We start from the raw sequence: 23,381 nt of genomic DNA on the forward strand, positions 1-23,381 counted from the left end.
TAGCTTTGCACTGGAACATCGTAGAAAGTTGTTCAATGGCTCATTTTAAAGGAAATTAATTGGGTTAAAAACCTTTTGTAACTAAAACAAATTAAAACAGGATAAATTTTTCCACTAAAAACTGTATTTTTGATGTCTTTCCATACTGCTGTCTTTTCAAAGACATTTTATTTTTGTTTTTTAAGCAATCAAACAGTTCGTGGTAAGGTTGTATTTTAAACTTTATATTCCATAGATAGCTTAGCACTGGAACATCGTAGAGAGTTGTTCAATGGATCATTTTAAATTATAATAAAGAACGAATATTTTACCGATTATCTACCAATAACCATATATGACGTAATAAGTGACATGACGTAATATCTAAAACCTATTGTGTACTAATAACCATATATGACTTAATTAGCGACGTGACGTAAAAATTGAAAAAAATTAATTTTTATTTTATTTTCGTTTTTAGTTCAGAATCGCTAAAGTTATAAACTGCAAAAATATTTATGGTGTCTGAACAATAGTTTTAATCTTTTAATTTAGACTAGAAAAATACCTGAAAATTAGAAAATTAGTTTAATTTTTTGTTAGGTTCTTGATACTTGATACGTGACATAAAAACATTCAATTAATGGTTACATAATGGTTTCAATCAAGCAAGCTATACGCAAGTTAAAAAAACAGTAATACCGAAAAAACAGAGATAGTATCTTGAAAAGAAACCAGCGGTAATCCGGGTTGCAGCGGTAGCTAGCAATCCGGGTTGCAGCGGTAGCTAGCAACCTAGTAAGAGACGATCACGTCCAATGTTAAGAAATATAAAAGCCCATAGTTCCTAACAAAAGAGTCAGATCAAAACAAAAAGTACACCATTAGAACCGCCTTGTCCGAAACCCCTATGTAGTAAACTTTCTGTCCCTTGGCTTGAACAGCAAAGGAAATATATTGGCTTGAAAATCAAGAAAAGTGGCAGCTACTACAACATTCTGCCTAAACAGGATATTTTTTTTCTTTGTTTCCAGAGATAGCTTGGTATCTTTAAAGATCGAAGTTCTTCTTCAAAAGCCAAGTAGTTTTTTAAACACCCTGGTATATTTAACGATTTAGCGCTGACACTTAGCTTACCCTGGCAATCATAATCAATGATCCAATACCGGCAAATTGATTTCAGTGTATTAGACTGTTTGAAAGCATGGTTGCATAGTAAAGAAAACAACTTCATGGTCACTGCTTTTTCTGGAGTGAATTTTCTTATAAGATCATTTAGCAATTGTAGATATTCATCTTTTTTTTCGCTGGGATGATATATTGCTTTGTTTAGCAGAAGAAATTCAGCTACGGCAAACTTTCTCTGTGACAGAGCTAACATTAAGGCTGTCTTATCATCTAAATCTAAACAATTAATTTTTGCACCACAGGAAACTAGTAAACAACAAGCATCTAGATTGCCTTCTACAGCAGCAATTTGTAGAGGTGTTCTCTGCGAACATTCAATAGTCCTTTTTCAAGTATGACGTAGATAATTTCGGAGACCACACTGCCTTTCCATGACGATAAATAAAAGTTCAAATAGGGATAAAATCCTTTTAATAGACAGTGATGATAGAAATTCACAAAAATACCAGATATTTCGGTCACATATACAGTGACCGTCATCAGTAGTAAAACTAAAATAAAACAATTTAAAACAAAAGTTTATATACTAAATCAACTAACACTACATATTATTTGAATCTCTAATTCTTTTCAAAGCAAAGGCGGAAGCTATTCTCTTTGACCTTCTTGGATTCGGTTCATTAGCGTTCAATGATATAACATTTGGACAAAGGTCAACTACATTGGGTGAATTGAACTTTACTCTCTCAGATTTTAATAAATTATCATAGATAGAGTCCAGCCCATATTCACCTGTATCTCGATTCAAAGCAATATTCTTGAATAAAATTTTCTTTATTTCAAGAATTTCACGAAAATTTTGCTTTAAACCCCGATCCCTAGAAATCAAAGAGACATTCTCGAACAAAATAAAATGGTCTGGAAAATTAAAAATATGTTCAGAAAGGGCTGAAGTGAAATCTTCAGACTTAGAAACTTGCTTTAAAGCCGAAGAAATAGAATCTTTGTGTTGTAATAATCTCCTTTCCAAACTCTGGTTAGTACGTCCCACATATGAGCTTCCACAAGTACATGGGATCTGATAAACCCCACTTTGTTGCCCCAATGAAGTTAGATCCTTCCCACAATTTAGAAAACTACCCAAAGTATTATTACTCTTTAAAGCTACCCTTAAACCATTGCTTTGTAAAATTCTTTTAAGTTTTTCACTTAGCCCGGGTACATATGGTAAGGAACAAAAATATCCTTCTCCCGAGTTGTCTCCAAGACTTCCTTACAAATCTCTAGAAGCCTTTTTCTTCTCTTTGAAAAAGTCTGGTTAATTAACCATTCTGGATACATGTTACTTATTAGTATTTTTCTTAGAAAAGACAACTCCTCAACAAATTTTGGAGATCAAAGTCTAAAGATCAGATGAGTTATAAAAAAGATCGAACCAATTCTTACTGGGTGTGCGTAACTGGAATTATAAGACAAAAATCTATTGTTATTTGTAGGTTTTCTGTAAATTTTAAAATCCAAACTATTTTGATTTTTCAAAAGAAGAACATCAAGGAAAGGAAGTTTCCCATTCTCTTCCAATTCAACGGTAAACTTTAAATCCCCTCCTAAACAATTAAGATGTTCCAAAAATACTTTTAATTCCTCCTCCCCATAATCCCATACTGAAATAATGTCATCCATATACCGGCCCCAGAAAATATGTTTTAAAAAATATGAATCTAACGCAATTGTTTCAAATTATCTAAAACAAATTTTCTCTCATGAGAAAATTGTTGGCGTTTGCATCCTGAGAAAAACATCAGAAATTGTGTTTATTCCCTATGGGTACTCGTGAATTCAGCTATATTGTTACTGATTGACAAAGTTTAGAAAAAAATCATATTAATCACAGTCAGTATTTTGGTGTTTTCGACCCCAACCCCCTTTGCACTCAAATATATTCCCCTAAACGTGTCTACCATGCATTTGTTTTTCTGATAGAACCAAAAATCTGATGTTATCTAGTGTTTCATTGGAAAGCAATTTGACGATACTAGGTTTAATATTAACTTGGCACAATGCGATTCTTCAATGTCTAATTACTTTAAGCTTTGACAGATTTAGCTGTTAATAATAGTATTGATTTTCATGGGTGTAGCGAGGGGGGCAGCTGCCCTCCCCCCTCTAGACCTTCAAATTTACATTAGATATGGCTGAAAAAGCAGATGGTTCGGAAAAAGCAGTTGATAAAACTCCATCACACTATTGACTTGGGTCAAGACAGTGAATAAACTAAACTAAAAAAGATTCGTATATATCATTTTCATGTCTGTAAACCTTTATTATTTGAAAAAAAACATAATAAACAACTGGAAGATGCAAGAAAATTATATAAAAAGTGAAAAATATGAAAGCAAAATCTTAAGCAAAAAATTTAGACAGTCAAATCTGAAAAAAGTATTTTTGATCAAATTAAAATCAAAAAAGGAATTTATTCAAGGTTTTCTCATAACTTTAAGTATATTTTTGGCATAATCTTTCTTTTCCAGTTCCATTTTTCAGTTAATATAACTCTTTTTTGTCAAGATCTTGAGATCAAAGAATAGTTGACAAATTCAATTCACTGAGATCTAGGCTAGAACTGCAAAAGACTAGCCAATCATATAAACATGGAAAGTTCGGCCCCCCGTGTCGTAATTTACCCTGTGCCGGGCAAGTCTAACATGCCGGAGGTACCCCGAATGGGGGGTTATCCGGGGTAAGTCCGAAACCCCGTGTATCTCCTGATTGGCATGAGGATAACATATTAATAAATTACAGTAAATACTTCAACTATCCTATTAACTCATCAGCTATTTACAATCATTCCATCCTCTCTTTATTTTTCCGCACTATCAGTTAAAAATTACTACCCACCTCGTGGTCAGCAAAGATGCCCTCCTCGAAATTTCAAAATTTCGTCACCACAAGAGGGGTTAAAAATGGCGGCAATACTGAACACTGTTGTCAAGTACTAAGCCAAAGGAAGAAAATGAAGTACAGAACCACAGATTTCTGTCTTCACTGAATCAGATAAGACAGGGGTGACGGAGTTACCCCGGTGTCGGACTTACCCAAGTTCACCCTATGATTTAAAAAAAAAAAAAAAAAAAAAAAAAAAAAAAAGCAGTTAGATAACGATTTGTAACTATAGACAGGTGAGAAAAATAGTTAAAGTTGTGGGTGGCAAAATCTTGCGATTTGAGGATAAAAATATTCCAAAAAGATATTTTTGAAGAAAACTGAAAAACAATATTAAAATATGCTCAAAAGTATACGCCTGGGAAAATATTCTAACTATTACATTTTAATTAAAATTGAATAAGAGAATGAAAATCTCTTATCTGATATTTCCATCTATGAATATCTCTATCTCCCAGTCAACTCTCTTATTTGTGACTTTGACGTAAACGTTTGCTAGGTGTGATGTGAAAAAATGTCATTCTGACAACCTAGATGCACGTGATGACTTTTGATTGTCATCATCGTGAATGTCATCGTGATGACACTCTTTTGACAACCTAGATTTAAATAGTGTCTTTGGATTTATTTTAACATTCCCTTCAACAATCCATGAAAATTTTGTTTAATATTCTTACCGTTCCTAAGCTATTGCACACTATTTCAACAATCTGGATACAGAAAAAGGGCACTAGAACTCTCAATTCCCAAGTAAATGAGCCCCCTCCGAATTTTTGCAGCCCCCTCCCCCTATTCCATATGAGGTGGTCGAGAAAAAATGAAAAAATAAACAATATATTGAAAGCTTATAGATCTGTACTACAGCTAACTCTAGCGCGTTGGCTCCAATTTCTAAAGATAAATTACTTTCTGAGTGGCCCTTGTATACAATACAAAGAGCCAAAACTTCAAAGAGGGATCGTGATCAAAATATCTCCCTGCTAGGGGGGGGATGAGGTGCTTGTAACAGAATTAAATCAATACTGACGAAAAGCGTTTTGAACTAATGATTACAATCTAAGTAGTAAGTTACTCAGAACTAAAAAAAAACATAAAGGGGAAAGGATAAGAAATAACAAAGAAACTTTGTTATTCTATATATCATTCTGCAAGAAAACCTCGGCTGGTGATTAGCGGGGGGGGGGGGGGATCGCTCCCCAAAGTTCCAAGTTGTCAGCGCGCAGTGCTGACACCTTGGACGATTTCGTTGGCGCATTCTTTATATCCCACTCCAAACTCAAGCTGTGTCAATGGTGTTTAGATACCATGTGAGTTACTCCTATTCCAGATTAAAATATGTCTCTTGTCCTTGCTCAAATTAGACTGCCGTAAAAAAAAAAAAAAAAAAAAAAAAATCACTGCCACATGAGCCATTGTTTGCTTTTCCAGGAAATTTGTATCACTATGGTAATCATCACCACTGTTCATTGCTTAAATAGGTTTGGAAATGTCTGAATAATTTAATGCAAACTGTTTTATGCTGAGGAAACCCCGATTCCCACAGAAAACCCCCATTCTTGAAATAAAACTAACAATTTTCAATAGCACAGAGATGATAAAAACGGATTGTCCAATTGCAAACTATGGAATGGCTAATTTATAGATCCGCAATCCAAAGCTAACCAAGCAGGTAAAATCCCTAATGCAAAACCACAGCAAGATTATCGAATTATTTATCAAGATGGCCAGAAGAATAGCGTTTCATGATCTAGATTGTCAGTCAAAGAGTATTATTTCAAATCCAGATTATGAATTTACAAGCTTATTTGTGAGCAGAAAAGTCTCTAAGGTGTCCAAAACGTCAACTTGTTTCATCAAACATTGAGCAAACAAAGATAAATTTGATTCCAGCTTTGATCTTCATGACGAAACTTTTTAAGAATAAGTACCTCTAAATGACAAAGCGGCAACAATTTTTTTTTTTTTTAATCAAATTGGACATTTTAATTATTGAAAAATGAATAATATCTTGTAAAGACCGGTTTGATTATTTTTATACTACGTTCGCTACGCAAGTACTAAGCTTTTTACGTAGCTACGTTTACACAAATTACATAGTCTAAACTGAAGAACACAAAGAATGCTGCCACATTCTCCACCAAATGATTTGTATGTTACATAAAAAATAGAGCCAGCAATCTGAATTCATTGTCACTTTCTCCCAATTTCTTTTATGGAGCAAACCAATTGGGCAAGCGTGCGGGTTATTAGAAATGAAAATAAGTAGCAAAAAATCTCCTAGATGATATACTTACACTTTTCTTTGCTATGGCAGTTGGTTCCTCAAGGTCTATGTGCATTTCTACATCTTCATCTAAATCTTCGTCTCTATCACTTTCATTATCTGCATCATCTTCATCACTTGAATTATCACCACTACATGAACCATGCCCTATATGATAGATATGTTAACTTGAGTGTTGCAATAATATTCAAGGTTTTCATACTCGCAAAAATCAAATTTTAAAAGTCATTATTTTCACTATCATATAAAAAAGTAAAGAATTTAACCTTCAATAAAAGTTGGTACAATTATAGTTTAGTAGGTCGGACTCGTTTCTACCTTTGCGCTCAGCATTCAAAAAGAGGTTTCTTTAGGGTATAGGTAGACAAAAAAAAGATGTCATTGTATCATAGGATATTTTATTATATAAGCTTAAAAAAGATCTCAAATACACATTAAAAGTACCTTAGAAAAAGCCATAATAATATTTCTTTTCAACTTCAAATGAAGATTAACAACAATTCGTGATTTTCTCAAGCAAGAAAAACGTTTCTGGAAGATATTCAAAAACTAGCAATATTAATCATTCCCTTAGGGATGCATTGCAACAATGATAAATTTTCACACATTTTATAGTGTATTTCTCAAGAAGATTCTAAACCGCAGATTTATCAGACAAGTAGCAGGGACAACTGTTCCCATTAACACATAGTATTAAATCAAATGTTGGCACGATTTATGCAAGCAAAACATTCTCATTTGCAAAGTTTTAATGGTCCATGCAGGAAATATTTATAATCAAGGAAAAAGCTCCACACTTAGAAATTAATAGCTGGTAGATAAGAAAATTTAGTTGGAAAAATATTAAGTGCAAAGATAAAGACAGAATAATACAAAAAGAGGAAATACAAAACCCAAAAACCAAAATTTTTTTTACAGCCCACTGAAATGAATTTAGAATTATGGCCATTATAGCCATAGAAAACACAATCAAACTTTTTTCCCGCGTTTTTTTGGATAGCTTATTGTTTGATGTACAATCATTCAAGAGTAATTAAAAACAACTGTTGGAAAATTACTAAGAAAACATCTAGTATAGCTCTCTCAGCCTTTCAAAACACCCACCCTTCAGAGTTCCACTTGGCTTCTGTCATTGCTGTGGATTCTAATATCCTAGTTTTAGATATAGGAACCATTTTTCTTTTGTTCTAAACTCTTTTTTACAGTGAAAAGGATCCACCCTAAGCGTTAGCTACTCTGCCTTTTATGCTCGTAACTGCCTCCAAAATCCTTACTAATATTAATACCTAAGACAGTGAGCCTATCCACCAGCTCAATCTCCTCACTACTTAACATTACTTCTTGATCCACATTTAGCCCTAATTTAAGGGACCCAGTCTTTGTAACATTAATTACCAAACTGAATCTTGCATCTTTAAACTCTTAAAAGATTCAATTTTTTTTACAATATTTTATCTCCAGGACACTATTTTATCTGAAATAGTCTGTGTTATATATGTTTAAGAGAGTTTAATCTTCTCAGGCAATTCTAAATTCCTCCATATCCTTTGCTTTGTGATTTAGGACAAAGCTCATCAAAATAACCAATATAAATGGAGATAAAGGCCCAATCATGTTCAACTCCATTTTTATTTACTGATTCTTTTTAATGTAAAGAGTGTCCATGAAATTACTTTACACTTTAAAAAGATTATTGCAAAGGTAGTTGATGAGATGCTGTTGCCATTTTTTTTACAACTGACAATTTGCTGCACTGTCATCCATAAGGACCTGTGGTGGCACACCAATAAATGGCAACGTTACAAGCCCTTGAGCTGTATGACAAAGACAAGAACAATCAATATGCTGGAACACATTCCTGAGGATCAAGCATTTCACAACCACGTTTCTTTTAGCAAGAAGGCAACTTTTTGTGTTCAGGCAAATTAAAATAACTCAATATGAGGACCTATGGATAAGAACACCCCCATGTGACTAGGAAGCTTCACTTACCCAGTCAAAAAGTGAATGTTTGGCGTAGCCACATGTGCAATCAGATAATTGATTCATTTTCCTTCAACAAAGCAACAACTATTGCAGATATTTACCTTGTCCATCTGATCAAACATGTGGCAAAACTGATTGACTTACTAACATTCACTGTTATCCACTAAAATGCTGGACCAGAACATGGTTATCAGTTTCTTAATCAAACATTTCTGAATCAACATATCAGTTTGGATGGGCAAATTCCATGGCTGCCCCATTTGTCATATATTACTCCCTTGGATTACTCTTTTTAAGGTTCTATAAGAAATATTGTGTACCAAATGAAGAATATTCACTTCAAGCAAAGTAAATGCTGGCTCCCACCACTGCCAATATTACCCTACTGCAAACACGGTAAGAAATTAAGTACTATCTTGATATACTCTGTGCTGCTAAGATACCCAGTTAGAGCTTATTAAACACAGGAAAAATAATTTATAAACTCTGATGAAAAGAAAGTAAATTCAGTTAAATAATTCAACAGCTGACTTTGTAATGAATTATTTTACTTTTAGAGACTTTGTGGACACCCTGTATTGTCATTCTAGCAGGAAAACGTTGGGAGGTTTTATAATTGGTTTTAGATGTAGAGGGAGCCCAATTTGCTCTGGAATCAATTTGTTTAACTTCTTCTTCTTCTTTTATTTATCGAGTTCAGTAGCTCTATATAAGCATTTGATGTGACTTCTGAGCAACTTGTTTATATGTCATGCTTGTTTTAGAAAAGGATTGATTTACCTGAACTAGCCCTGGAAGAAGTAGGCACTGATTCAGAATATCCTCTATATGGAGAGCCTTCATGGGTCAAATGTAAACACTTGAGGTCAAGTGGCTCACTAAGGCCATTTCTTAGGCATAGTTCAGACACTAGGAATCGAACTTGCTCAATTATCTGAAAAAAGAACAAGTAAGAATATGACCAAAAATAATCTTGTAACTGGAATCCAAACATATTTAGAGTTGAACAACTGTTTAAAACACTAAAATAAACGTTAATTAATTTTAGACGTTAATCAATTGAACATTAAATGATTATGGATGGTGATTAAACAACCATATAATAAACTAGCCAACCAAATAAGTAATTCAAGCTTACAAATAAATTGTTCATGATACCTGAGATAAATGTGAGTTTTGCTACCTTTCTTTATGAGTAAACAGATTTTTTTTTTCTATGTGAAGGAAAAGAAGGAGCTCTTTTCACCTCCATCTGTGCATTACATCAAGCATTTTCTATTGCAAAAAATGTTTTAATTCAAAATCTTTGAACATCAAAATTTTATCTTTTAAATACTAATTAAACTAATTAAGAGGGGTTAAATTCCCCTTTAAGGCTTTAAGATATATATGGAGAAAATTTTTCAAATTGGTTGCAATTTTAAATATCAAATTTTCCTTTTTATGGGAGACTACTCATAGTTTCGTTATGGAGCTTTTCATATCAAGTTGTATAACTTTGTCCACTGAATACATTCAAATTATGAAAGTTCATACTTTGAACAACTAAAATTTCTTTGTGCAAAATAAATTATTGTAAGCATATTTCATCATACCCAAAATAAAAGGATGCATCCTAGTTCTTTCCAAAATTAGGAATATATTTATTCATTTCATCAAAGCAAAATGCAGTAAATCAAACTCAAAGACTATCAAAAACATAAGTAAAGGATATACCAGCACTAACTCACAATATTCAAATTCTTATAAGGGGTTAGGACTCAAAATATTTGTTTAACAGACCCCCCCCCCCTCTTTTTGTTTATCTCTGGTTTGGAAAGATGAAACATCCATGCAATGTTGTTATACTAGATAGTCTACAATGCCCTAGATAGTTTTTGCTCTCTTTGACTATACTAGCCAAAGCCTTCTAGGCGTAAAAAATATATCCACAACAAAGAAACAGTAAAACCGTAGAAAGAAACAGTTCAAAACAGTAAAACCTTACATGATTGTTCTTTCCATTGGTGTTGCTAAGGTGCTCAAGGACTGCTGAAATTGTTGGGTCATCTGTGTCACAAAACCAGACTGGTGGTGTATTGGGGTAGGTCTCCTAAAAAACAATAAACAACTGAATATGTACTGCTATTTAGACTTCCTTTTTTTTACACCATTTATAACAAAAGGGCTCTTGAAGTCACAAAATTGATGATAATTATTTTGTTTTAACAGAATTTTCTCCCTCTTCAAAGTGCATACTTAATTTTATAATTTGCCAGTTGTTTTTTTTTTTTTGGGGGGGGGGGGGTCTTAATTTGGCTGTGCTAAAAAGCTCCTTAAAATATATTTCTGGATACATGCCTAACAAATTTAAAACCATTCTTATGACACACACTGAGATTACATATCTATTTTATTTTTATGCTGAGCTGATTTCCTTTTGAATTCCAATCTTTAGGATAATTCATCTCTTTAAGGAAGGATGCAATTCAGTTTACAAATCTCATATAATATACCCTTCAGTGTAAAAAGTAGTGATGGGATGACAAATTGAAATTAAGAATTGCAATAGTTTTGGTTTTCCAGAAGATTGGAATTGTATTGGGAACCAAAATTTTATAAATTCTCCAAATGATTTAACTGTGTAATTTAGCTTTTTCATAGAAAAACGTTAGATCTTTTTTTTTAAATAGAGCTACTATTTGAACTCTGTGAGACTGGATAATTAATTTGCTAACAAAGATTTGTGTGAAGCAGAGCTGCTTACTTGGCAACATTATTATGAAACAGGTCAACTGAACATCAAAAGAGTTATTGCTATTGCCTCAAATTGCTTTGTCTAGTGGAATAAGGAAAAGAAAACCCTGTAGAGTTGCTGGTTAGTAATAATGGGGAGCCATTGACTCAAATTGCATCCCAATCTGTCTTCCATGGCTTAATGGACCAACTCTTGTCAACAGCAATCTTAAAGGTGTCAACAGAGGGAGCAATTACAGCAGTATCAGGAAGATTGTTCCAATGGGTAAACACCCTATTGGATAAGTAGTGGTTGCAGACTCTGGTATCTGCCCTCTTCTGAGACAACTTCTTACTATACCCCCTTGTCCTGGAGAATTCATTAAACTGAAGTAGATTTTGACAGGAGTCAGCATTCAAAAGCTTAGAAGTCATTATGACATCCCCTCTTCAACACCTGTGCACCATTGTTGAGAGCTTCAGCCTATTCAATCAAGATAAATAGTCAAGATTCTTGCATCCATCAACAACTTTTGTTGCCTGTCTTTGGAAATATTCTATTTTTGCTGATCACCCTTGTTCAGGGGTGTTGCAACACACATCCCAAATTCTAGCAATGGTCACACAAGACCCTTGCACAGTTTGGTCATAATTATGGAAGATCTGCTGTGTACACTATGCTTGATTATGCCTAGGGTCTGGGATGCTTTCGCAACTGCTGTCTGTGCATGTTTTTTAAATTTTAGTTCCTCATCAACAACAACTCCCAAATCTCTCCATTCTACCATAGAGTTAATCAATTGTCTTGAACCATCCTCTCTTATCATATGATACTGCCACCTTATGTTCTTTCTCCCTATTGCTTGACAATATTAGAGTTCAGATGCAATAGGGACACTTTTAGTGTTCAGTATATTGTTAATTTGAACTGGATTTTATATAACACATTTTTTTTCCTTTGGTTAATAAAGAAAGCTCCATTTCCTCAATGCATCAATGAAGCTAGGGAAATATCTCCCTAGTCTTTTTTTTGATGAAAAATAATATCTTTTTTTGATGAGCATGGTTTGAAATTGTTTTAGCATAAAAGAATCAATAAGTAAGACACATCACATACACAGTATTTTAACTTGGAGGGCATGCATTACAAGTGGGGCACAGCTTCAAAAATAGGCAAATTATGTAAAAAATATAGGATATTGGGATAAGAATAGTAGAAATCTCAACCAGGGCTCACTTGCCTGAGGATTCATTTCCCCTTTATAAGTCCCTGATTAACTATTAATAAGCAATTTTTTGATTAGGACAGCTTATCAGAAGAAATCTTTTAACATATTCTTGAAAATCCTAGGAATGTATTGCACTAACAAATGAAATCTTATATCAACCTATTATTCTCAATTATCTCCTTTTATTTTTACTAAATTAAAATCAGATGTATGCCAGGGAGTCTTTATGAGCAAGGTTGACAGGAGATCAAATGTGTTTACAATTATTTAATGTGTTTGAGAAAGGATAGGATGGCTAGGAGATGTTCTATAGATGAAGGATGACAAATTGCTGAAGATTGTCCTTGTCAGCCAACCCTCTAGGGCAGAACAAAAAGCAGGTCATCCCTGGATGGTGTGGAAGGATATCACAAGGAAAGACTTAAGGGAAATATGAACTTCTTGGGAGGGTTTAAAGAGGGAGGCTTTACCTTAAATCACATTGTCCAGCAAAATAAGGAAAAAAATCTGTTGATTCACTGGTCAGTGATGAGGGGAGACATTGACTCAATTGCATCCCACTCTGTATAGATTGGGATGGAGAAGGAGCATGTATAGCTGTGTTGGTCTCAGGTGGCTTGGTGCTGCAGTGAGTTAGTAGTAGTAGTAGCAATTCTGTTTTGTGTTTTTTGAATTCCCCCTCAGTTCTATACAAAAGTATTGCAAATGTGTTTGGCTGAAACCTAAGCCTTCCAGAATTGAAGAGCCTACTAATTACATTTTAGTGAATAGACTAATAGATTATTTTACATTACTGATCTACTAAGCAGACCACTGGATCAAAAATACATTTAGATGCCACACAAGAAAGCCTAAGAGTACAAAAAATAGATTAAAACAATAATTCCCCCTTAGCAGACCAGTGATTGAAATAGAAAATCTTTTTTATAGTTCCCAGGTTAAGGGGGTCCTTGTTGGAACATAGACATTCTTTTTCATCACATAAAATAATTCAGATTGTTAGTTCCTTTGAGCAGACCATATAGCTTTTCAGGGCCAAAAACAAACCTGAAAAATTGTCAAAGGCAACAGAATGAATGTATACACGGGGCACACAATAAGGGGGAGGTGGTCTGGGACTGGTCTTCCTGAATTCTCTAGATTTGTACAGCTTTAACATTCATCTTTAATGAGGGAGTTGCAATTTCTTATCTTGTATTTTAACTAATTGGAATATAGTTAACTAATATTTTGCACCACTTCTAGTCTTTAGTATAATATTTTTGATCTCTTGGTGGAGCTCCTTTCTTTTCTTTTCATATGCAGCTTGTTCTTTTTGTTCTTCCTTGAGATATTGCATATAGACATTTCCAGTGTTGGATTAAACCTTTTAGCAGGGTTTTGTCAACAGCATGCTTAGCAATTGTATCTTGGACCAGGTACAAAGCTATCAGACTCCTTTCCTTTAAGTTTACCACTAGCATGTCCTTGTTCATGAAGTACTCTTGGTCCACATCTGCTTGTCCATAAGACAGAGTTAGGAGACATTTCATTATGTCCCACAGTGCTGTATACTCTGCTCTGCCACCAATGAATCTCCCAAAAAATTTGTCAAGCCTGCAGCTGCATGAAAAATCTTTGAATTATTCACGAAGGTTTGCAGTTGCATGCCCTGAGAATATACTGAGCAATGATTCTGTTCTATTCTGAGGTAGTACACTATCCTGTACTGAAAAGAACCTGAAGGAGTTTCTCAAACATTGTAATTGCAGGCTCAGTTGCTGTTATCAAAATGACAAAGATGTTACAGAAACAGACATACATGCATTAAATGTTAGACCTATTTGTGTTTATCCACAAGGAAGAAATATTATTTTCAAGGGCAACTGAAATGTTTCCAGGACATCTTATTTTTTTCCCATTTTCCAGTTATTTTCCATGATGGAAATTGGTCTTTCATTCTTAAGGTATTCTGGGATGTGTGGGTAGGGCCATCTCACATGGGAGGGAGGGGGTATGCCCTCCACCTATGTTTTTGGGCACTCAGTAAAAAAAATGAGTTGGTAAAATTGTGGCACGAAGCACAAAGATTTTTCTGATTCTGCCAAATTTTTTTTTTTTGTTAAATAAAGATCACCTAAATATTGACATTTCATCTACAGGAATCTTGAACTTGGTTGGTAAATGGATCTTAATTTGCTCTGAAGTGTAAATTAAGGTAAACACAGCAGTTTTACAAACTCCTGCCATGATTTTACAGATGGTGCCACAATTTTCTATTTGGTTAAAAAAACAGCATAAAAATAGTGACATGACATATACTGAAACCTCAATCTTGGTTGGGAAACGCAGTGGTTTTACCAACTTGTGAAGTGATTTTATGTACTGTATTCAAAATAGACATTATGCTAATTATTGATAAAAAACAGTTGGTAAAAATTACCAGCCAGTAGATAAAATTTCTTGCTCCCCACTCCCCAAACATTTTGGCTAGTAATGACCCTGTATGTGGGAGCCCTGGTATTACATGCATTATAGCCTAATACTTGAAATAAATGATTATTCTACTGAAAAAGATTCAGAGCAGCTGAAATAAATACTAGAAAATATTATTACACAATAGTTTTGGCTATTTATAACTTGGTAAAATTCTAGATTAGATGCTCTAATAGTTGATGCCTCTTTCTCTTGTTTTAGATACAACTTATACACCTCTCTTAGCATGACTCTTGTTAAAACTGGTTTACCTAGCAATTGAATCAATAGTAACAAATTAGAGAATCAATTAACACATAAGAAATATATAACATAGACCATATATTTGGGTAAGTTTAGGTTACATTAAAATTGAATTTGCACCAAAAATGGTTATTATATTCAGAAAGAGCATAAAAAAGGCATCAAGTGGCAAGTTCACTTTATTTGTAGGTCATTTATGTGAATTATTCAATATTTACCAAAGTATGTCCTGGAATGGTATTTTGAAGTAGGCTACCTACCTCTACTCCTTCTCTCTCTGGAAGACACTGACCTTTGATGATCTTAAAAAATCTTTGTATTATAAAGTGAAACCTAGTAAATACATATTTGGTTTAAATGAAGTACAAGAAAAATATTTTCAGCTTCACAACTTTGATCAATCCCAATTTATAAGGTTTCAAAGATCTGCAAACACATGTAGCCTATAGACCTGACAAGTAGGCAAATTTCTAAGACTTAGAAAGCAGAAGAAGGTTAGCAAAGCAGCTCAACAATATTGTCCCAGAGTATATTTCTAACCCCTGGATTCATTACTGGGGTAAGGTTTATATTAATAGACTATTCAGGTAGCTAGGAAATACACATAGGCTACCTCTACAGTCAGAATTACATCCTGAATCGAAATTTAACATGCATTTGCATTGGAAATGAACTTTACCCTCCCTAAATACACCAATTCAGGGTATATATTTGCACATTGGGGGAGTGGGGTAAATTTCAAACTTATCTCTATAGTCAGAATTGCATCCTGAATCAAAATTGAACATGCATTTGCATCAAAAATGAACTTTACCCCCCCCTAATGGGCAAATATATACCCTGAATTGGTATATATCTGGGGGTGGGGTAAAGTTCATTTTTGATGCAAAAATGCATGTTAAATTTGGAATCAGGATGCAATTCTGACTAAACAGGTAAGTTTATTTCTTAGCTACCCAAATAAGTCTGTTAACATAAACCTTACCCCAGCCTATTACTGAAACTTCTATTTTCCAAGGTAAATTTCTAGGTGGCCCTATAGTTTAGGTAGGATGAAAGTGAAAACATTATTTGATGCCTTTTTTTATGCTCTTTCATAATACAATAATTGCTTCTGATGGAAATTGCATCTTGAGCCCTTAAAGGGGCCCCTAAGGTACTTCATTTTTTTAACCACACAAAGAAGTTATAACCTAACCTGCAAAGTACTTTATTTTCAATTCAAATTGTTTTCCTGCCATTACAAGTTTTTCAAATGCCATCAACAAAAATAGTGCTGAATTTTGTAATTTGAAACTTTGCTGTTGACAATTTAGGGTATATATTTACACAATAGGGGGGGGCAGGGGTAAAGTGCATGGTAAATCTGCAGTGGTCCATATAATTTAGCTAAGAAGAAAGTGAAAACATCATTTGATGCTTTTTTATGCTCTTTCATAATTTATATAAAATACCTTTGAGGTCCCTTTAAGGACTCAAGATACAATTAGCCCCAGAAGTAATTATTGAATTATGAAAGAGCATAAAAAAGGCATCAAATAATGTTTTCACTTTCATCCTAGCTAAATTATAGGGCCACTTAGAAATTTACCTTTTCCTAACCTAGTCAATTTCTAAGATAGCATAAAGTAGCTTATCTAGAATATGGTAAATTTGCAGGTGGCACAATAATTTAGCTAGGATGAAAGCAAAAATGTCGTTTGGTGCCTTTTTATATGCTTTTTCATAATACAATAATTGTTTCTGTTGCAAATTGCATCTTGAGCCCTGAAAGGAGCTGTAAATTTTTGCAAATCATATTATTGACTCACAAATAAAGTAAACATACCACTTGATGCCTTTTTTTAATATAATAATCATTTTTGTTGGAAATGAATTTTACCCCCACCCCTATATATACCAATTCAGGGTATATATTTGCACATTAGGGGGGTGGGGTATATTTTATTTCTTATGTAAATGGGAGGTAAGTTCAGACTTTACCCTCACCCCCTAATGTGCAAATATATAGGCTACCCTGAATTGGTATATATAGGGGTGGGGTAAAATTCATTTCTGACTATAATGATTATCATATTTGGAAAGAGCATAAAAAAGGCATCAGGTGGTATGTTTACTTTATTCATAAGTCAATAATATGATTTGTGAAAAATTTCACCAAAGGGGCCCCAAAGGTATTTTATATGAATTATGAAAGAGCATAAAAAAGCATCAAATGACATTTTCACTTTTATCCTAGCTAAATTATATGGCCCACTACAAATTTACCTTCAACTTTACACCCCCCCCCCCCGAATGGGCAAATAAATACCCTGATTTGGAATTTACCCTGAATTGTTGATGGCAAAATTTCAAATTTCAAAATTAAGCACTATTTTTGCTGATGGCATTTGAAAAACAGGAAAACAGTTTGAATTGAGTTGCCTAATAAATGAGGTTTGAATTGGGTAAAGTTCTACCAAATCATATTATTGAGTTAGAAATAAAGTGAATACACCATTTGATGCCTTTTTTTATGCTGATAATGAATATAATAATCATTTCTATTGGAGATAACCTAACCTAACCCTGAATTGGCAGGTAAAGTTCTACAAAATCATATTATTGAGTTATGACTGAAGTGAATACACCATTTTATGCCTTTTTTATGCTGATTACGAATATAATAAGCATTTCTATTGGAAATGAGTTTCAGCCCCCCCCCCCCCTATATATGCCAAGTTCGGGTTAGGTTGGATTGGGTATTGCCTATATCGGGGGGGGGGCTGAAATTCATTTCCGATAGAAATGCTTATTATATTCGTAATCAGCATAAAAAAAGGCATTGAATGGTGCATTCACTTTATTCCTAACTTAATAATATGATTTCATAGAACTTTACCAATTGGCATATATAGGGGGGCTGAAATTCATTTCCAATAGAAATGATTATTATATTTTTTATAAGCATAAAAAAAGGCATCAAATGGTGTATTCAATTGTGTCCTAACTCAATAATATGATTTGGTAGAACTTTACCTTGAATTGTTATAAATAAGTATTTTTGGAATATATTACTCTTGAACAACTTATTTATAAACAGGTGATATATTTTTAACCACTTTTCAATAACTCAACTAGGCTAGTGTTGATAACTTCTTTGTGTGGTTACAACACAAAACACCTCTGGGGCCCTTTTAAGGGCTCAAGGTGCAATTTGTAATAGAAGTAATTATTGTATTATGAAAGAACATAAAAAGGGCATCAAATGAAATTTTCACTTTCATCATAGCTAAATTATTGGGTCAATATATACCAAATCATATTATTGAGTTAGGACTAAAGTGAATACACCATTGGATGCCTTTTTTTATGCTGATTACGAATATAATAAGCATTTCTATCGGAAATTAATTTCCGCCCCCCCCCCCCCTATATATGCCAATTCAGGGTTAGGTTAGGTATAGCCTATATAGGGGGGGGGGGGGCTGAAATTCATTTCCAATAGAAATGCTTATTATATTTGTAATCAGCATAAAAAAAGGCATCAAATAGTGTATTCACTTTATTTGAAACTCAATAGGGTAAGACACCCAGTAGTTGGCCACCTGCCTATTCTCGGACAGAATCTTTTATACTATTTTAATAACCACTTTACAATGAGCCGTTCGTATGTCCAAGTTTAGGCAGAATTGTCATTTGCTAGTAAATTCAAAAATAGGTGGCGCTGTACAAGTGAAACTATTTGAATTAGTAACCTACTTGTTCAGAAATTCTTCAGAAATTTTTTTATACAAAAATTAAGTTTCTAGGTGGTATAATACAGTAATTAGAGCAGTTTAAATGTCAAAAAGTGATTAAAGTGTCTGACTACTGGGTGTCTTACCCTAATATGATTTGGTATATATTGACCAATTATTGTGCCACCTGCAAATTTACCTATAATACTAGCCTAGGCTACCAGGTTGTTTTCTTAACATGTTTCTTTCACAATAACCCCTATTCTAGACCTTTACCTTTTAATCTTATACTTTGTGTTTCACTTAAGAGATTATGCAGTGATGCAAGGATAAATTTTAATTAAAGGATGTGTCCAAGATTAGGCCTATTTAGCCTATGGTATTGTCTAAGGGTTTTAGCCTGTAATACTACATGCATTGTAGCCTAATATTTCAACTAACTGATTATTACAATGAAAAATATTAGGAGTAGCTGAAAAAAAACGAGAAAAATTATTACACAATAGGCTAGTCTACTCATAACTTACTGTTATGTTTCCATAAATCTCATGCTTCTTTCCCTTATTATCTATAAATCTACAAGTTAGCTCATCAACAGTCGCTGAAAGGACTTGGAACCTTTCATGTTGTTTAGGAAAAGTCGATTCTATGGCTCTGATCTCCTGTTTTAGTATATTTAGACAAGCCATGAAATCAAGCAATAGTAGCTTGAATATTTTGGACTTTTCCTCTTTTCTTCGATTTGAATGCGTTAAGACGTTATCAAGCACATGTGTGGTCATGACAGGGTTAACACAGTTGCGTTTCCTTTCGGAAGCTAGTATATTGTTCTATGATCAGTCATTTAAAATAATCCACCAATCAGAAAGGATTTTCTTTCTTACTTTTTCAAATCCCTTTCTGATTTTAATTTTTCAGACAATGGTAGCAATCGCATCCTTGACTCAGCTTTGGAAGAAATGTCAAACTCTTTGATTCTTTAATCTGACTGGTCGGCATTTTGATCTGATTTGTTCGAAGTTTGATGATTTTTAAACCTTCCGTTATGACTGAATCTAGTTTTTGAGATGTGATTTTGAAAAAAAAACTCAGGTTTTACGCTCTATGAAATTCAAGGTTTAAACCTTTCTGTTAACGTCTTTTCCTTCATTCAAGATGCTGCTGCAGCAGATAAGATTATCAAAACTAGAATGTTAATCATTTTTTTGACACTTTTATTTCTTTCACATTGACTAGGTAGGTCTGGAACATATATTTATGCAAGGTATCTAAATTGGTAAACTTCTTTCTAATAAAAGAATTGTTTTTAATTGAAAAATTAGGGACGCTCATTATATGCGGCAATGTGAAAGGTCCATTATCTATTATTTCTTGTTCCTGTCTCCTAGAAAACTATTCATTTCGAATAGTTGCAAACTATTATTATCGAAATAGTTGCAAACACTACTCTAGGAAAATTTGGACAACAATTTTTGTTCTAACAGAATGTACTGTCCTGGACCGACAAAATATAAATAACTATTTTCCTTACCTTGTACCTGTGTCTGATTGCCATACTGTTTTTGTATTTGAAAACGACTACCGTCTATCGCATGTGAGTTCTTTTGATTTTCCTATGTGTGGTGTTTGTTTGTTTTTCTCCTCAATTCATGTTATTTTCTATGTGTTTTAATTCGTTAGCTGTCTTTTTCTTTTCTTTATTTTTTTCCGTTGGTAAACCTCAATAAAAGACTTGAGGCAAATCAAATATTTCATTATAATTGGCACCATGAATTTAGGAATAATAAATTATTTGTATCTGTACAAGAAAATTTGTTTTGTTTGTTTCAATATTTACCGTTTTAATAAAATTTTCACTATTTTTCGTCTTTTATTTCATTGGAAAGAATGCATAGTATAAAAAATATATGAAGTTAAGGTTGGAAGCCATTTCAAAAAATGTCTACTCACTTTTTCTCTTTTTTTTTCTAGAAGAAGACGACTGTAAAAGAACACAAGATAAGATATTAACTATTCCTGAAAAATAAGAAAAAATATATAGATAAATTCCATGTAAAAAAAAACTTCTTAAAGAAAGTTTCTTGAATACAATAGGTCTTCTCGGCTGCATTTTCGCTTTACATTACTTCTAAGGATTAGAGGCTGTTTGAAATACCCAGCTTAGGCCTTTTTGAAACACAATATATTCAAGAGCAGACGGGCGGAAAGACGCTTAATGATTGACTTAAATGACTGGCTAATGTCCACCCTAATTATTAAATAATTTTTTAAGACCTTGATTTGGTAGGAATAATTCTCGTAAACCTGGTTTCTTTCTTTTTTGGATTTAAGTTGCTTTTGGTTCTCTTTTTTTATCTATTTTCTATCCTGCTTCTTGTTTTATCTCTTTTATTTTATACTGTCTCTTCTTTTGATTTATCCCTATTTCAGTTTCCCATTTTTATGTACTGCAAATTGATTCACGCAATTACAATTCATACTAAATATTTAAATTTTTCCTACAGTTTTGATTGCGTTCTGACGCTCGAGTTATTAAATAGAAAAACTGAAAAATATGCACAGATATTCCCAAAATTAACACACAATAAAACTTAGTTAATTAAAAGACTAACAATGTTAGTTTCAAAAAAATATTATCCAAAAAAATAAAGAATTAAAGAATAGATTTTCAAAGAAAAGTAAAGGTGATATTAAAACCTACTTACTTACTTAAGTCCCATCCATCCTCATGGGACGTTTCGGGGCCACTCCTTTCAAAGAAATCTGATGAACTAGGGCTCGATATGCTGTTCTGTCAAGTGCGGTTCGGGATAGTTGGCCAATGCGTTGTCGGTCAAAGTTTTCGATCCACCTTTTGCGCGGTCTTCCCCGTGGTCTAAGTCCTTAAGTTGTCCCTTCAAGCGCGATCCTGGGTAGGCGTTCGGGATTCATTCGTTTTACGTGGCCGAACCAGCGCAGCTGCTGTTTTCGAATTTTGTTCCGGATAGTGTCTTGCGACTTCACCCTTCTTCGGACTTCTTCGTTTGGGATATGGTCAGTATATTTGATCTTGGCTATCCGGCGCAGACATCTCATTTCGAACGCAAGGAGGTTGCGCTCGTTTTAATTTTTTAATGTCCAGGTTTCACATCCATATAGAGCATTGGGTATGATCGGACTGTTGAATAGATGCACTTTCAGATGGCTCGAAAGGTGGTTAGATTTCCAGATTTTTGATAGACTTTTGAAGCTGGAGCTAGCAAGACCGAGGCGGCGTTTAATGTCAACAGTGTGGCAGTTGTTAAGAGACTGCCGTGGTAAAGGAATTTATTGACTCTTTCCACTTATTCACCGTCTATAACTATCGAGGGGGGGTTTGTTATCTCCTGTCATGATGTGACCATGATTCTGGTCTTGTTTGCGTTAATCTGCATACCAAATGGCTTTGTTGCTTGGGACATACAGTCAGCCTGTCTCTGGAGTTCCTGGGCGGTAGTGGACGTCTGGACAATACCATCCGCATATGCTAGTTTATCAATTAAGATTCCTCCTATTCTGACTCCATATTCGACGGGTATCAGGGAGAGGATGGCATGTAAAAACAGGTTAAACAAGTGCGGCGAGAGGATGCACCCTTGCAGGACCCCGGAAGTTGTTGGGTATTTACCAGAGAGCCTACCATTGGTTAGTATTTGACTTTTGAATTGGTTGTACATGGCCTCAGTGATTTTGACTGTTTCATCTGGAACACCGTAGTGTCTTAGAATATGCCACGAGGCTTTCATCCATATTAGGTCAAAGGCCTTTCGGAAGTCAATAAAGAGCTGATAGAGGTCTCTGCTAAACTCGATGAACCGTTCCATCATCTGACGCACAGTAAAGATTTGGTCAATAGTTGTTCATCCAGATCGAAAGCCCGCTTGATACTCGCCAAGAACAGAGGTGGTGATTGCTTGAATTCTGTGAAGCAGGATCTTGGTCAGGATTCTGGTTTGGTGGCTTGTGAGGCTGATGGGCCGGTAGTTGTCACATTCTTTCTTCGAGCCTTTTTGTGTATTGGGACTATTGCTGCCTTACAATACTGCTGCGGGACGTGTCCAGTAGACCAGGTGGCTGATATAAGACTGTGGTATAGGTCGACAACGTCTTCTGAACCAACATTTATCAGTTCAGCAGTGACACCGTCTGGCCCCGGAACTTTTCCTCGCTTTAGGGATTCTATAGTCACTTTGGTGTCGCTTCTAAGCGGAGGTGGAGGGGGGTCTCGATCTATGATTGGGAAGGATTTTAGGACATTTGGGTCGGTCATTACTTCAGGGTTCAGTTTCTCCTTAAAGTATTCCTTCCATCGTTCGAGCTTCATCTTGGCTTCACTGATGTCGTTCCACTGTTTGTCTAGGATTACGGAAGTTGAGGGATCTTTTTTGGATGATAGCTCGCTGACTGTTTTGAAGAGGTTGTGGCTGTTGCCTTTCTTGAATTGGGTTTCACAATCCTTGCACTTTTTGGCGATATGCGTGCGGAATGCCTTCCTCATTTCACGCTCAACTTTCCGTTTGAGATGTTTGTAGGTGTCTCGGCTGCTTCGGTCACATTTGTTGTTATGTAGGCGTTTCTGGTCGCATAGTCGAATTATTTCTTCAGTGATCCAAGACTTTTCAACTTTGGCTTTTCTACCAGGTGTGAGAATGTGGGAAAGAC

At 34.4% G+C, this 23,381-nt stretch overlaps 1 protein-coding gene across 1 annotated transcript; it reads right to left on the reverse strand.

Annotated features, from left to right (window-relative positions):
* Positions 1-1,116: 1,116 nt before the first annotated feature.
* Positions 1,117-19,423, reverse strand: LOC148938644 (uncharacterized; the record flags this gene model as incomplete). Its single annotated transcript, XM_089107640.1, has 5 exons — positions 19,229-19,423; positions 10,308-10,412; positions 9,101-9,254; positions 6,345-6,481; positions 1,117-1,471 (listed from the first exon to the last, which is right to left on the reverse strand). Coding segments are annotated over exons 1-5 (913 nt in total), but the record flags the coding sequence as incomplete, so codon positions are not given.
* Positions 19,424-23,381: the final 3,958 nt, after the last annotated feature.

This window comes from Artemia sp. Qi Xiang Cuo, unplaced genomic scaffold (genome assembly GCF_049724085.1).
Source record: "Artemia sp. Qi Xiang Cuo unplaced genomic scaffold, ASM4972408v1 HiC_scaffold_3061, whole genome shotgun sequence".
Classification (NCBI taxonomy): Eukaryota; Metazoa; Arthropoda; class Branchiopoda; order Anostraca; family Artemiidae; genus Artemia; species Artemia sp. Qi Xiang Cuo.